Genomic DNA, 14830 nt, shown 5'->3' with positions numbered 1-14830 from the left:
CAAATAGTTTGAAGTAGGACAATATTTACTTGAAAAACATTAATAAAGTAACAAAATATTTAAACACTGTACTTACATGTAAATGTGCGTGTGTTCAAGTGCCAATCATATACATTCTTTATTTGTAATTGTACTTTAATTGTAATATTAGAATTTTGCAATCAGAAGTTCTTTTGCTATTTGAAAAAAATAAGCTTGATTTGGGTCTAAGATTTTTTTTAATCCTTATGTCTCAAAAATTCCACATAAAAGTATAAAATAGAGAAGAGTTTATACTCATACTCTGGAGGAAAACATTAGATTGTGCATTCATTCTGTAGGTCTTAAAATTTCTTTTGCATTTCTAAAGTTGGGTGGCTGGTGATGTAAACTATCTCAAATAAATCTGACTTACTCAGCAGTTTATTGAAGCAGTTGTAGATAAAGTGGTGTGCTTTTTCACATGCAGTTACTTTGAAGTAAGATATTTGGTGGTAAAAGCTGCAATATGACTATATATATCATGAATAGTATAGACCAAAATTAAAAAACAAATTAACCATTTTTAGCCAAAAAAGGGACACAGAGCATGGTTCTGAGCTTTTCATAACTCTAAGTACAATATCAGTAAAAGAGAGAAGCCACAGTATATGGTGGCTATATAAAGAAGGGGAGGTCATAGTTCAAAGCTGATTGCAAAGGCCATTTTTAAGACTGTATGCCTTTTGATTCACACACAGATATCCATAGCATATGAAAAGGCAATATGAACAAGCTGTTAAAAAATAACAAATATTAGTTAACTGAATAACAGTCCATATGCCACTTCTTAAGAATTGTTTTCCCAAAAAAATCCACTTAATTTTCCTCCCCAACCCCAGACAGAGATAATTGCATCTACCTTTGAACTTTTAAAATGCTGCTTATAAAGTACTTATTATCTCTATCAGGTGGTTTGTTGTCTTGGCACCTGACCCCCTGAGCAGATCATGAGTAACTTAAAAGCAGGGCCACATCTGTTCTCTCCCTGCTAAACTCTAGCAGAAGGCAACTGAAGTCTTTATGGACTCTCAGAGTCATTGTTTTGAACTGGTGGACGCCAGACCATATTACCCATTTTAGAGACCCTGGGACACCTACTAAAGTATACATTCACAAATCTTGTCCTTGATCTACATAATCAGAATTACTGGGGACAGAGTCTGGGACTTTATATTTAACATGCATCCAAGGTGAATCTTACACACACTAAAGTTTAGAATCACTGTTCTTAATCACCTAAATTAACCAATATAATGTGTTACGCTTTGGTATTAGTGTATTTTAAAGAAGGTTTAAAAATTACTTCAAAATTTGAAACTCATGAAAGTTTTTTACCCTTTATCTCACAATAATTTAGGTATTAATCTGGATTTCTGCACCCTGCCTATTGTATTTCCAATTCTTGATATATGTTCACAACTGGATCAGATGTTGTAGAAGAAGAGAAGTTTTCTTCATTGAGACATATGCCCAAGTGAATCCATTATCATCTATTACATGGCTGTAGCCTGGCTTTACAGAGGACAAAATATTGTACGAATAGAGCTACCCTGGTCAGGCTGTGATCCCTGGCATTGTGATTATATTACTTCAGTTTCTTCCTTATCAGACAACTCTGACCCCATAATAAGGTGGAGAGTATATCACCAGATTATATGCACACAGGAAAGCAGAAAGAAATCTCTGGATTTCTTTTTCATACACACCTTTTGTTCATATACATACTGTGATATGTCTCATAATAAGTGGCAAAGAGTATGAAGCAAACTAATTATTTCTCATTAACCTTAGTAGGAAGACAGTGCAATTACACATGTATTTGTTAGAAAGAGAAACTCTTGTCCTATTGAGAATCATAATGTGTGAATCATTTAAGCAGTCCAGTTTGAGAAAATTATTTATACTGTAGGAGTTGTTTTTTATTTTCACAGTTACTTGAACAATTTAGTACTATATAGTGTAATAACATATGCCAAATTAAATGGCATGTATTTGCTGTTATCAGTGCACCCTCTCTACTTAATTTATTGGATGATTTCCCATGTTAACTCATGTTTACATAGATAGCAATTATTTTTTCTAGTAACATATACTTAGGGATTCTTCATAAGAGTATATTCAATCTGGATTTATATTATGCATAATACAAATTTTTTATTTATGTTGGTATCCCTGGCAACACAGCACAGTGTCTGGCCTGCAGACCTGGGCTGAATCATGCTTGAGTTCTGAGTCAAAAACCAATGAATAGGAGCTTTTGCAAACTTGTTGAGTAGCTTCTGTTTTCTGTTCAATCCTGGGGTCTTCATCACATCATAAACAAGTGTGGAGAGATGCTTCAAAGTTAGCACAGCATATTTTTGGTTATTTTATATCAATATTTCCACTTAGTGCATCTCGTTAGTATATCTACCATGGCCTCATAATAAATTTGATGGTGATGAGAAGATGAAGATCTTGTTTTAGTTTATAAATAAAGTAGTCAATCACATTAGTTCCTTATCTGCATTAAAGATTACCTTTTGCAAAAATTTTGTTTAGGGACTCAGCATTAATATTTATAAACTAATAAATGACAAAATAAATCAAGAAAATATTTCCTTTCATAATTTCGGCCATCCCCATGATTGCTGTTCATGTTTGAAGGAGCAAGGGCTGTGATGTTCTTTATAATTAGAATGCATATAGCCTTCCTCTTTTTCCTCTGTCCATCTGCATTTCTCACTGTCTGTGCTGCTTGTATATTGCCTGAGCTGGAAGTGTTGTATATACAAATTTCCTAATGAAACACTATGGCTATGAATCTATGACAACTATATTTTGTAGTCACATTCCTCCTCTTCCAGTGCAATTAAAAATCATATGTGATTTTGGAGCTTCAAGTGATATTAGTGATCATCAGTATAACCTTTTTCCTAATGAGGTCACTGGAGCCCAGATAGACATCATTAACCAAAGACCCACGGTGATGATTTTAAAATAAAGGACAATTTGAATGTGAACTTCTCATGTACAAATGGTCATTCATTACTATTCAGAAGCAGGAACATCCAAACAACTATCGTTTGTTATACTTTGAGGCACCTAACAGGGTAGATTTTAGATAGATTTTTTGATGTGCCTTATCCTAGATTGATTTTTGCCATTGTTCTGTAGTGGATTACATATAAGGGAATTCTAAGACTGATATATAGGTTTTTGAGGATGTTTAAGCCAGAACCCAGAGCTTGCACATATTTCTGTTTTCCTATGTTCTGAACTCCAAAATTCACAAGGAAAACATCTAGTACAAAATATAGGAAAAAAACATAATTTTGATATATCTTTTAAAAATAATTTTTAGTTTCTAACAACAAGCAATTAAATATTGAATCAAATTTAAGGATGCCAGGGAATTTGGTATTGAAGGGAATTCTTGTGTGAAGAATTGTTTCATAAGCACATAATAAAAACTAGTTATAAGTATGGCAGTATGAATAAACGTGGCTTTATAACCAATGTGATCCTGCAATCTGTACACGGGGGAATAATAAGAATTCATACCCCATTTGAATCAAATGCATGATATATGATATGTCAAGATCAATGTAATGTTTTGAGCAACTAAAACATTTCTTATGTTTAAAAAAATAAATAAAAACTAGTTATAAATCCAAATACCCAGGTTTTCAGTTATTTGGTTTACTTAAATTGCAACTATATTATCTTCCTGCTAAATCTAGAAATATCTTTAACAAATTAAACCAGCAGCTTTTTAAAAAATATTTTTTAGCTAAAAATCCATGATTTCCTTTTTTTAAAGAGAGAGAGAATTTTAATAGTTATTTATTTTTTCTTAGTTTTCGGCGGACACAACATCTTTGTTTGTATGTGATGCTGAGGATCGAGCCCTGGCCGCACGCATGCTGGGCGAGTGTGATACCGCTGAAGCCACATCCCCAGCCCCAAACCAGCAGCTTAATTCAACTTTGTTTTTAAAACTAAATTTCATAATCTGTATATGATTGTATTAAATCATCTTTAACATTTGTAAAAAATATACGACCAGCTACAGTTTCATGAATAGCAGTATAGGAAAGAGAAACAGGAATTTAATTCTATTAATTTATTAATATTTATTTTATCCACCTACATATATTAACATAAATAAAAAAATAGAAAAAAAAACAAAGATGCAGGGAAAAACTAGAAATACAATTGTGTGGTTGTGAGGATGTAATGTAGGTTTTCTGTGCTGAAATGGTCAGGATGGATGAAACCTCAAACATACCGACACTTCCATGCCCACACTAATTTGGTGACTGAAGTGTGTCCTGAGTGTTTTCTAGGCATTCTGCAGTCGTGAAGGGTAAAAGTATAATTCACTTCTGTATTTTCCTGCAGAAACATTTACTTCCTGAGCCATGATGTAGGCTATGAGCCCAAGCCTTGAATTTTCCTGATTATGGACAAGCAAGAATGGCACAAGGGCTGTCCTGACAAATCTTTCCCAGTTAATTGGCAATTAGTCCATGGGCTAACCAGCAGAAATGAGCAAAAACACCTACCTCTATAAATGGTTTATTTCCAGTTTTTAGGGGGAATCAGGAGTTTTGAAATTATCCTTATATAGTCTTTACTTAAATGTTGTATGTATTCAACAAATATTTGCAAATAATAATAATTCAGTAATTCTTTACTGAGCCTCAGTTCCTGTGCTAGGCATTTTATATGTAATTTCTCATTTAATCCTCACAATGATCACAAGGAATAACTGTTGTCAAAAAATCCCTATTTTGGAAAAAAGACAACCAAGACTTAGAGATAGCTAAGTAAATTGTCCCAAGTCACAAAACTAATTTACTTAGCCAAATGCTCAAGTTTACCAGTTCAGTTATTCTCTCTGGGCCTCAGTTCCCCTATCTATAAACTGAGGTTTTTTTTTTTTTTTGTTGTTGTTGTTCCTTTCTTTTCTTTTAAAATTCCCTTTACCTGGGTTTATTTTCCATGTGGACTGCAGTGGAGAGGTAGGTCCGAAAGTAGGGGATTTCTAATCAGGGACAAAATGAAGGCATTTTGTGGTGCATAAATGCAATCACAAGTCTTATTACACATCAACCATTTGTCTATGCACCTCTACCATTTTTCTAGCTGATGCCTGTAACAAAATTATTTCCTGATTAGATGCTATACATGACATTTCAGTATATATTATAATATTTGAATATTATAATATATTTGGCTATTTATTTTATTTAGCTAATGAGTATGTATTATCAGTTTACCAACTCTGGTGAAAGAAACATATCTACAATAGAAAAACAGATATACCTTCAATTTTTCAGGGTGGTAGAAATTTGACCCCAAGTTGGCTCTTCCATCTTTCCTCTGTGAAGTGGCTAAGTTCCAAGTCATTGGTGGTAAAGAGGGGCTTCAGAAGATACTCTGCTCCTTGAGTCTGATGCCCCTACAGTGTTGTGAAACTGGTCATTTGTTGGTCTCGGGCCTCACTTATGTATCCATAAAAGTTATTACCAAGATTACCCTGATGATGGAGTCCCTTGATTTTTGGACCATAACTGAGAACTGAAGAAAATTTTGATGCACACCTGTAATCCCAGTGGCTCCGGTGGCTGAGGCAGGAGGATCTCAAGTTCAAACCAAGCCTCAGTTATTTGGTTTACTTAAACTGCAACTATATTATCTTCCTGCTAAATCTAGAAATATCTTAACAAATTAAACCAGCAGCTTAGTTCAACTTTGTTTTTAAACTAAATTTCATAATCTGTATATGATTGTATTAAATCATCTTTAACATTTGTAAAAATATAGGACCAGCTAATGTTTCCTGAATAGCAGAATAGGAAAGAGAAACAGGAATTTAATTCCATTAATTTATTAATATTTATTTTATCCACCTACATATATTAGCATAAATAAAAAATAGAAAAAAACTAAAGATGCAGAAAAGAGAAACAGGATCTCAAGTTCAAACCAAGCCTCAGTTATTTGGTTTACTTAAATTGCAACTATATTATCTTCCTGGTGCTAAGCAACTCAGAGAGACCCTGTCTTTAATTAAAAAAAAATACAAAATAGGGCTGGGGATGTGGTTCAGTGGTTGAGTGCCCTTGAGTTCAATTCGCAGTAACACCACCATTCTAAAAAAAAAATAAATAAAAAAATAAAACATAGAAGAACAAATATGTATCTGGTTCATGTTGATAAACTTCTGTGCAATACTCAGTTTAAAAATACTCAGTTTAAAATCATTCTGTTGCTTCGATGCCACACAATCTCCAAGGCTGTCCATGACCTCACTACTGAAGATGATGTTCCCTAAGCTTCAGTCTTATTCATACTATTTAGATTTTTTAATCATTTTTTGACACATTATATCTTCAATACTTAATATTTTAAGAAATCAACTGAAATTTATATTTAAAAAAACTTACCACAATAAAAAATAAATATAACTTGTCATAAAAAGAAAGCAGCCAAAAACATTTTATATATATATTTTATATATATATTTTTGTAATCTAAATAACATCTTTATATTCTAGACGCATAATATCGTCCAGGACATATTCTTTTTTGTCTAAACGTAAACAATCAAGCCAGAAAGATCTGCTCCCATGTGGTTGTGGGGCAGTGGGAAAAAGGGGTTAACATTTCAGAAGTAGAATCCCTCTGCTGTTCTTTTATACAGTACTTACTTTTGGAGGAGGATGGTAAAATAGTGAAAACACAGGACTCAAAGCAGACCTTAGTAACTAACAATCATAGGTCACAATCATTGCGTAGCTGCGACCCGAGAGAGGCCGCCTTCCCTCCTAGACATTCACCCATTCACTCAAAAGACACAGTTGAGACCTCCGCTGGGCACAACGCCTCGCCTACCGAGCGGAACTACATCCCCCACAATGGGCCGCGCGGCGCCCGGCGTGCCCTCCGCCGCCTTAGGCAGCTTTGCCTCCGTCCTTCCTACAAATCCCACAAGTCCTCTCGGCTCGGGGCTGCGGCCCGGCCCGGGGTGGAGGCGAAGGCGGAGGCGCGGGAGTTATGGTGGGGGCGGGCTTTGTAGGGAAGTGCGTCAGAGGAGGCGCGGGGAGAGTAGGGTGCTGTGGTCTCCGTTGAAGGGTGAAGCTGGCGGAGCAAGAGGATGGGCGGTGAGTGAGCGGGGCCGGCGTCGCCCGCGGGGGTCGCGTCGCCGTTCGGCGTTCCCGGCGGTTTGAAGAGGGGCTCCTTTCCGGTGCGGCGCTGGGGATGGGCGGGTTCTGTTGGGCGCACCGTGGCGGGGGATTTCCCAGGGTTGTGCGGTGTATTGGGGGGGGGGGAGCTGGTCGGGTACCTGGGGCCCCAGGCTGGGGGCGCGCTGAGCTGCCCCGCCCCGCCCCAGTCTGCGCTTGCCTGGGCCTCCTTTGGCTATGGGGTGCGGCCCGCGGGGCGACCGCATCGAGCTGACAAAGAATCACAGCTCCTTGTACCGGGACCCTTTAAGGTCATTTGAGAGCACCAGGATGAAAGGGGATTTAAAAAAAATCAAAATACACATCCAAGTTTTGAGATATTGTTATATACCGCAATTGCGCTGATCTTACTGAGTCACCTCCCAGCTTCCAAACTCGGCAACGCCAGTTTGCGAGCCTGTTTTTGTCCACCTTTGTAAGGTGTTTGGCGCGGTCCTGGTATATACTTGACAGTATTTGACTCAGCGTGATCAGTCCGCCTTGAGTCATTTTCCGCGGCCATTTACTACTGCCATAGAGCCCTGTCCACGCCTAGGGAGTGTTCGTATTTTGCCCAGTTCAGAGTTTTCTTTCTTGCTGGGAAGGGATCAATTGGTTTTTATGGATCCACGTTGTACTTCAGGGTTTAGGGAAATACCAAGGTTGCAGTTGAGATTCAGAATAAGGACTGGGGAGACTAGATAGGAGCGGAGTATTTGGCAGTGTAAAGAAGCTTGGCTTAACTTTAATGTTGGGGAGATTGCTATTTAGCATTATTATATGTTATTGTTCTCTTTGCTATTGCATACACCTAGAACAACCTTTCCCTCTGGGTTAACATCTTCAACTCTGATTTCCAAGTGGTTCCTGATTGGGAGGCTTCGCCTTTCAGAGGAAACTGGGAGGGACCAGTTTTCAGTGCTTCCTTTCCTTCTGTCTTTTCCCACACTCAAACCCAGGACACTTAAAGCTAGTGTAAAAATCAGCCTGATATTTAAAATGTGTGCACGGTACACTGCTGACCATGGGCATGTCTATTGTTTGTATCTGTAATGTGTATGTCCATTTCAGTGTTGTCTGTTTTAGTATGCAGGTGATAGACTAGAGAACAAGACTTCTGTCTCCGTAGCATCCTGGGTATGTGAGCATTAAATAAGTATTTTTATGAGAATGAGTTTTGTTTTAAAGTTATGAATGTTTACTTTTTAAAATTTTTTCAATTCCTTATGATTATACATTACTTTTAAGAAACAAGGGATGGGGAATAGGGTAAAGGGTGATTTCAAGATAATTTCTTTCAAAATAATCTTTCTTATTTGTTCTTGAAGTCTAATTTTTCTTCTTTCTTCAACTTTTAAACAGAGCAGTCTGAGTGCCAGAATGGATAACCGTTTTGCTACAGCGTTTGTAATTGCTTGTGTGCTTAGCCTCATTTCCACCATCTACATGGCAGCCTCAATTGGCACAGACTTTTGGTATGAATATCGAAGTCCAGTTCAAGAAAATTCAAGTGATTTGAATAAAAGCCTCTGGGAAGACTTCATTAATGATGAGGCAGATGAAAAGACTTATAATGATGCGCTTTTCCGATATAGTGGCACAGTAGGATTATGGAGACGGTGTATCACTGTACCCAAAAACACACATTGGTATGCTCCACCAGAAAGGACAGGTATTCTTCTATTTCAGTTTCTCTCTCCTTTTCCTACACAGTCACAGACAAAATCTCCCAATGATTTCCCAATTGTGTATTGGAAAGAAATAAATCTTATGTGTTGCTTCTCTTCCCACCACCTTCTTTTCCCAATTTCTATTCATTTTCATATTACTCATTAATAATTGGTTAGATGAGTAACTTTGTAGTTTTGGAAAGCCACTTTAAATTGTTTTATTTGCTAACTCATTAAAATATTTTTAATCTCACATGTTATGAGAAAATAGTTGGAAAAGTAGAGTGGAAGGCTTTAAATATTTGGTAATTGGTAAGAGGACTAGTATCCAAAATCAGTTCAATGTTTATTGATTGTCCTTTTGGCTTAGCTATATTAAAGTGAATGTCCTTCATCTGTCCTATACTTAGAGGACAAAATTTGACCAGCTCTACCTTTAAATCTGTATATATTTGAGACTATTTTAAAACAATACTGTTATACAAGTTGTAGGTTAAAAAGTTTGAATTATAGAGGCTGGGGTTGTGTCTTAGTGGTAGAGCTTATATGAGACACTGGGTTTGATTCTCAGCATATAAATAAGTGAATATAAATACATGAATAAAACAAAGGTCCATCAATATCTAAAAAATATTAAAAAGAAAGTTTGTATTAGAGAAAAAAAATCTTAAGTTGATTCTCAGTTTTATTTAGCAAGCATTCTTAACATTTAAAAGATTTTAATTTCTAGTGAAATTAGAAGACTTAGAGCTCTTCGTAAGGAACAACTCTCCCCCTCATTTATGGTACTTCTGTTTAGTGAGGAAGCAGTGTATTTAAATCGTAGCAGAACAAATTTGAGTTATATATCAGAAGAATGATAGTATGTCATGAAAAAAGGGAAATAGTATGTAAAAAATTGGTTAAAATTCACTGTACTCATGAGGACACAGAAGCACTTGATATTGGAATTCTACCAGTTCTTTTGTTATTCAACAAATATTGATTGAATACCTCTGTGTTCCAGGGCCTCAGTTTGGAGGACCAAGTATTCCAAAAAAGGGATGACAAGCAATAATCAGAATCACAAAGTACAGCACTATAAACAGAATAAATAATTACATAGTATGTTGAAAGATGACATGGCTGTGGAAAAAAGGAGCAAAATAAAGGGGATTTTTGTAAATATGAGGGGAAGAGAATGTTGGAGAATATTAGTGAACGTAGATTCTGATTTTCAAAAGGATGGTGGCACAAGCTTCATTGAGAAAAGAAGATGTTGGTAAAGACTAGAAGAAAGAATTAGCCACAAAGGGTAATCAGAATTTGTTGAGGGAATCATTTAGGTTGAAAGGAACAACTACTGTAGAGGGCCTGCTGCAGGAGCATACTTGAGATGTTCAAAGACCCCAGCAAGGAGTCCACTGGCTGGATGAGTTATGGGCAGAGTTGATTATGCTGTCAGAGACAGATTGTTGGGAATGGTGTAAATTGTTTAGGACTCCAGGAATATTGAGGACTTTAGTTTTTTAGTACAATAGGGTGCCTTTTGAGGGGGCTTTGAGCAGTGGAGAGACATGATCTGGTCACCCTGACTGATATGGTAAGAACAGATAGGCAGCAGGGAGGGTGAAAGCTAGGGGATTGGTTAGGAGGTTGTTGCATTTATTCAGGTGTGCAATGATTGTGAATCAGACCAGTGAGGTGACATTAGATCCTGAATTTGATTTGAAGGAAGATCCTCTAGGATTTTCTGTTGGAGTATATATGAGCAAGAATTATTAAAAGTTTCCTGTCTGAGGAACTGGAAGGATAGATAGAATTGTCACCCCCTGAAATGTTAACCATTTTTGGGGAGAAGATCAAACTTATTTATTTCGGTCTTTGTCCTCTCTCCCTTCTTCCTCATCTTTACCTACTATTCTGCTATTCATTTCACTCCCTTTCTCTGAATCTCAATCTCTCTCATATATATGTGTGTGTGTGTGTAGTATATATATTTATGATGGGAGAATGAGGAAGATTATATATGTGTGTGTGTGTGTGTGTATACACATATTTATGATGGAAGATTATATATATGTATATATACATATATATAATAAATATAAATGTATACATATATATATTTAATATTTAATCTTCCTCATGCTTCTATCTTCAGCCTATTACTGAGAACCAGGGGCATCCATTGGCCATCAAAGGTACTGGTGTGTTACTCATGGCTCAAAAAATAGCTTACTCCTTGGGAACATCTTTTCTACATCACTTTATACTTCAGAGGATATTTAATGAAAGAGATTATTGTGAAATGTTTATAATGAAAACAAGGAATCATTGTTCTTGTTCCAGAGTCATTTGATGTGGTGACAAAATGCATGAGTTTCACATTAAATGAGCAGTTCATGGAGAAATTTGTTGATCCTGGAAATCACAATAGTGGAATTGATCTACTTCGGACCTGTGAGTACTTTGATCTCAGCAGGACAGTTGGGGAGGCAAAGAAATAATTTTATTTGTGTTTGGTTGAAATGTATTTCTGGAATATGATGTGTCAGTAGATAGTATGAACTTGGAATAAATTCTCTAACTCTATTCCAATGATGTTCTCTTTTGTTGATAATATATTTTAGAAGGTAGAAATATACTTAACAAATTTCAAATGATTAGAAGTTCAGGGAGGTAGCTAATATATTGGATGATGAAATCTGAATATTCCTAGGATGTTATAGGCCCATTTTATTAAGAGGAAATTTACCAGGGGTTAAATAATAAATTGAATTAAACACTTATACTACCTATGTTCAATAGTCATGTGAAAAAAGAGTTAACTGCAAGCTCTAAATTGATCACTGAGTATCAGGTCTGTCAAAAGTGTTCATTCAATCTTAAGGTGGTGGGGTGGTGGTAACAAAAGTGTAGATGTTAAAAAAAAAAGGTGTTCATTGTGAACTTTCTATTCCTTGATGGCCAGGCTGCCCATGAAGTACTGTCTTTAGATTTGAATTTCAGCTTTTAGAATATTAGAGACTTACTAGTGCTTTCCCCTAAGAATGACCATTTTTATGAGAGGAAACTGAATAAACTCCAGATATTCAATTTTGTAGTGAGAATGCCTAGGCAGTAGTTTATTATCAGAGTTTGAAGAGAGGTTAGTTAGAAAAAACTCCTGTGTGAAGTTTGAAAAAATTAAAACTAGTACCAGAAAGTAGAAATTGACTAATATTGATATTAATACATTTACTAATAATTAAAATTATCTGAAAATGGAATGAGATGCTTTGTGAGACCTATCACTTTTTTTTAATGTTGATAAGAAAATTTATTGTGATTAAAACTGCATTTGAGTGCCTGGTGTATTCCAGATCTACTCTATGTATTTTCTTTTCATGTGTTATGTATTTTCTTCCAATAGCTTTGAAGACAGGTCATTTATAATTTCCATTCCTTTACTTGTTAATCCTGCCTTAAATCTTATAAGGAGGCTGGGCCTGGTGGTGTATGCCTGTAATTCCAGCTATTGGCTGAGACAGGAGGATTGCAAATTTGAAGCCAGCCTGAATAACTTAGTGAGACCTGTCTCAAAATAAAAAATAGAAACAAGGGCTGAGAATGTAGTTCAATGTTAGAACACCCCTGAATTTAATCTTTGATATAGGGGGAAAAATCTTGTAAGGACTTTAATATCAGCTCTGTAGTTTTAGACTATTTTTTTTTCCTGCAAATCCTGACTTTCCTGCTTCCTGTCTCACTTTTGAGAGTTATTTATTCTGAAGTTATTTCTTCAATTATAAAATAGAAATAGTAATAGTATCTTATCTAAAGAGTTTTGGGGAGGATTAATTCACAAATCATGTGTAGAACAAACATTACATGGCATATAAACAGTTTCTTTTAGCAAAGAGGTCTCAGCATTAAAATACTTCTTCCTCACTTTTGGAGAATTAATTAGAATGTAACAGAAATTACCATTATGGGAAAATGGTCTGAAATCATGGTAACATTTCTATTCTTTCTCTCCTTTTTAAAACCAGATCTTTGGCGGTGTCAGTTCCTTTTACCTTTTGTTAGTTTAGGTTTGATGTGCTTTGGGGCTTTGATTGGACTTTGTGCTTGTATATGCCGAAGCTTGTATCCCACAATTGCCACAGGCATTCTCCATCTCCTTGCAGGTGGGTCTTATTATTATATTTAACCTTTAGCTTCTTCTGTCTCCTTAAAGACCAAAAAGTTATAATTCATAAATATTCACATATTACTGCACTGTCATGTTGCCTAAAAACTCTTTGCTGTGCTCTTACCCAGCTATGTTTTGTTTTCTAAATTTCTCCCCCCAAGGTTTGTGTACACTGGGCACAGTAAGTTGTTTCGTTGCTGGAATTAAACTACTCCACCAGAAACTAGAGCCGCCTGAGAATGTGTCTGGTGAATTTGGATGGTCATTCTGCCTGGCTTGCGTTTCTGCTCCTTTACAGTTCATGGCTTCTGCTCTGTTCATCTGGGCTGCTCACACCAACCGGAAAGAGTACACCTTAATGAAGGCATATCGCGTGGCATGAACAGGCCTGCTTTACATTTGCCGTTTTAATATTTTTGATATCTATGTTTTCCCTTGCGTCCCTCCCAAATATTTTTTATTTTTCTGTGGATATACCATTTTATCCTGAAAATCCATTTTATTTAAATACACACACATGACTAAATATACAATAAATACCACTAAAATTTATGTGGTTTACTCAGTGATTCCATTTCTCAAACTAATTTAGGTTCAAAATCTAGTCAGAAAGAAAGAGGCTTGACACAAATTTGTGACAGAAAATCTGCAATAGGAAATTGACCCAGAGCAAGTTCTGCTTATGTCTATTAAGTCTTTTCACCAAAGTACAGTAACTATCTGTTGAACCAGAAATAAATTTCTTTGGTAAACTTCTTATTGTCAGAACTTTGCTGTTGTAGATAGCCAGTCAGCTAGGCATATTATTGCTGTTTTAAAAAATTTAAGAGTTTCATAAAATTGGAAAATTATCTAAGATCCTTTTCTGTAAACTTTGGCACATAGCTTCATCTGAGGTGAAATATGGCAGCTGTCTATATTTACACCATATCTGTCTACAAGAAAAGAAGTGAAAAATACGGTGTTTACTTGAAATTAAACTTTATAATTGCAAAAGTTCCAATTCAGTGAGATAAACGGGTTAATTTTACTGTATTGTATTACTGTTTTTTAAAACTCCTTTATAGGATTTTCAGTATCACCAAACCATTTTTAATTTTTTTCTTTCTTTCTTTCACACCAGGCTTATTAAAAGAGTGCTTTCTTTTTAACATTGTTAGGATCACAGAGTAAGAAATTTCCCAACTGCTTTCTGTTTATTCCAGCTAAGTACCATAAAGAAGGTTCTACTATATAGAGCCTACAGAGCTGGGAATACTACCACAAGATCTAAAGCTGTGGTTGTCAGTTTAAACTCCAACTATGGTCTCTATTTCTTGTGGTGAAATGACGTGCCTTTCCTTGCCTAATCCCTGGTGTATATCATCATTATTTAATGTCTTCTAATTCAGTCATTTTTTTTATAAATATGTCTATAAACATTGAACTTTAAAAAAAATCTTATTTATTTATTCCATTACTGTAGCATTTGACAGATTAAAAAAAAAAATTGTTCCTTAGTAATTTCTTACCATATCCTAAGTCTGTCTTTTTTAAAAAATAAAAATGAGAAGAGACTCAAAAGAATTGTGTATCGAGTGAATTGATTTAAATCTCAGTACATTGGAATGGTTCTCTGTGAAAAATGCATTATTACTCTTTAGACTTGTCTTTATGTATTATGTTTGGTTTTATGTTTCAGAAAATGTGGCAGCCTCCTCCATTAGAAAATAAGTCAATCTTTGTTCAGAATCTTTGTTTTCAAACTAGTTTAGTAAACTCTACACATCATT

The 14830-nt window shown here is 35.6% G+C and overlaps 1 protein-coding gene across 3 annotated transcripts; it reads left to right on the top strand.

Annotated features, from left to right (window-relative positions):
- Positions 1-7040: 7040 nt before the first annotated feature.
- On the top strand, positions 7041-14630 carry Cldnd1 (claudin domain containing 1). Of its 3 annotated transcripts, XM_026402412.2 has the most exons (6): positions 7041-7172; positions 8304-8369; positions 8595-8904; positions 11234-11344; positions 12916-13053; positions 13220-14630. In XM_026402412.2, the coding sequence occupies exons 3-6, from the start codon at positions 8613-8615 to the stop codon at positions 13438-13440; spliced, it is 762 nt and encodes a 253-aa protein (XP_026258197.1). In that variant the 5' UTR covers positions 7041-7172; positions 8304-8369; positions 8595-8612; the 3' UTR covers positions 13441-14630. The 3 variants fall into 3 exon arrangements, with proteins under 3 accessions (XP_026258197.1, XP_026258196.1, XP_026258198.1); XM_026402411.2 differs by lacking the exon at positions 8304-8369 and having other exon boundaries at positions 13220-14629; XM_026402413.2 differs by lacking the exon at positions 8304-8369 and having other exon boundaries at positions 7168-7255.
- The last annotated feature ends 200 nt before the right edge of the window (positions 14631-14830 follow it).

The sequence above is a fragment of the Urocitellus parryii genome, chromosome 2 (assembly GCF_045843805.1).
Source record: "Urocitellus parryii isolate mUroPar1 chromosome 2, mUroPar1.hap1, whole genome shotgun sequence".
Taxonomy (NCBI): domain Eukaryota; kingdom Metazoa; phylum Chordata; class Mammalia; order Rodentia; family Sciuridae; genus Urocitellus; species Urocitellus parryii.
This window is presented reverse-complemented; position numbering and strand designations above follow the sequence as displayed.

Coding starts and splice junctions, on each gene's coding strand:
- Cldnd1 (XM_026402412.2), top strand. CDS start 8,613: ATGGATAACCGTTTTGCTACAGCGTTTGTAATTGCTTGTGTGCTTAGC. Junction 8,905..11,233: donor TGCTCCACCAGAAAGGACAG/GTATTCTTCTAT, acceptor TTCTTGTTCCAG/AGTCATTTGATGTGGTGACA. Junction 11,345..12,915: donor AATTGATCTACTTCGGACCT/GTGAGTACTTTG, acceptor TTTTAAAACCAG/ATCTTTGGCGGTGTCAGTTC.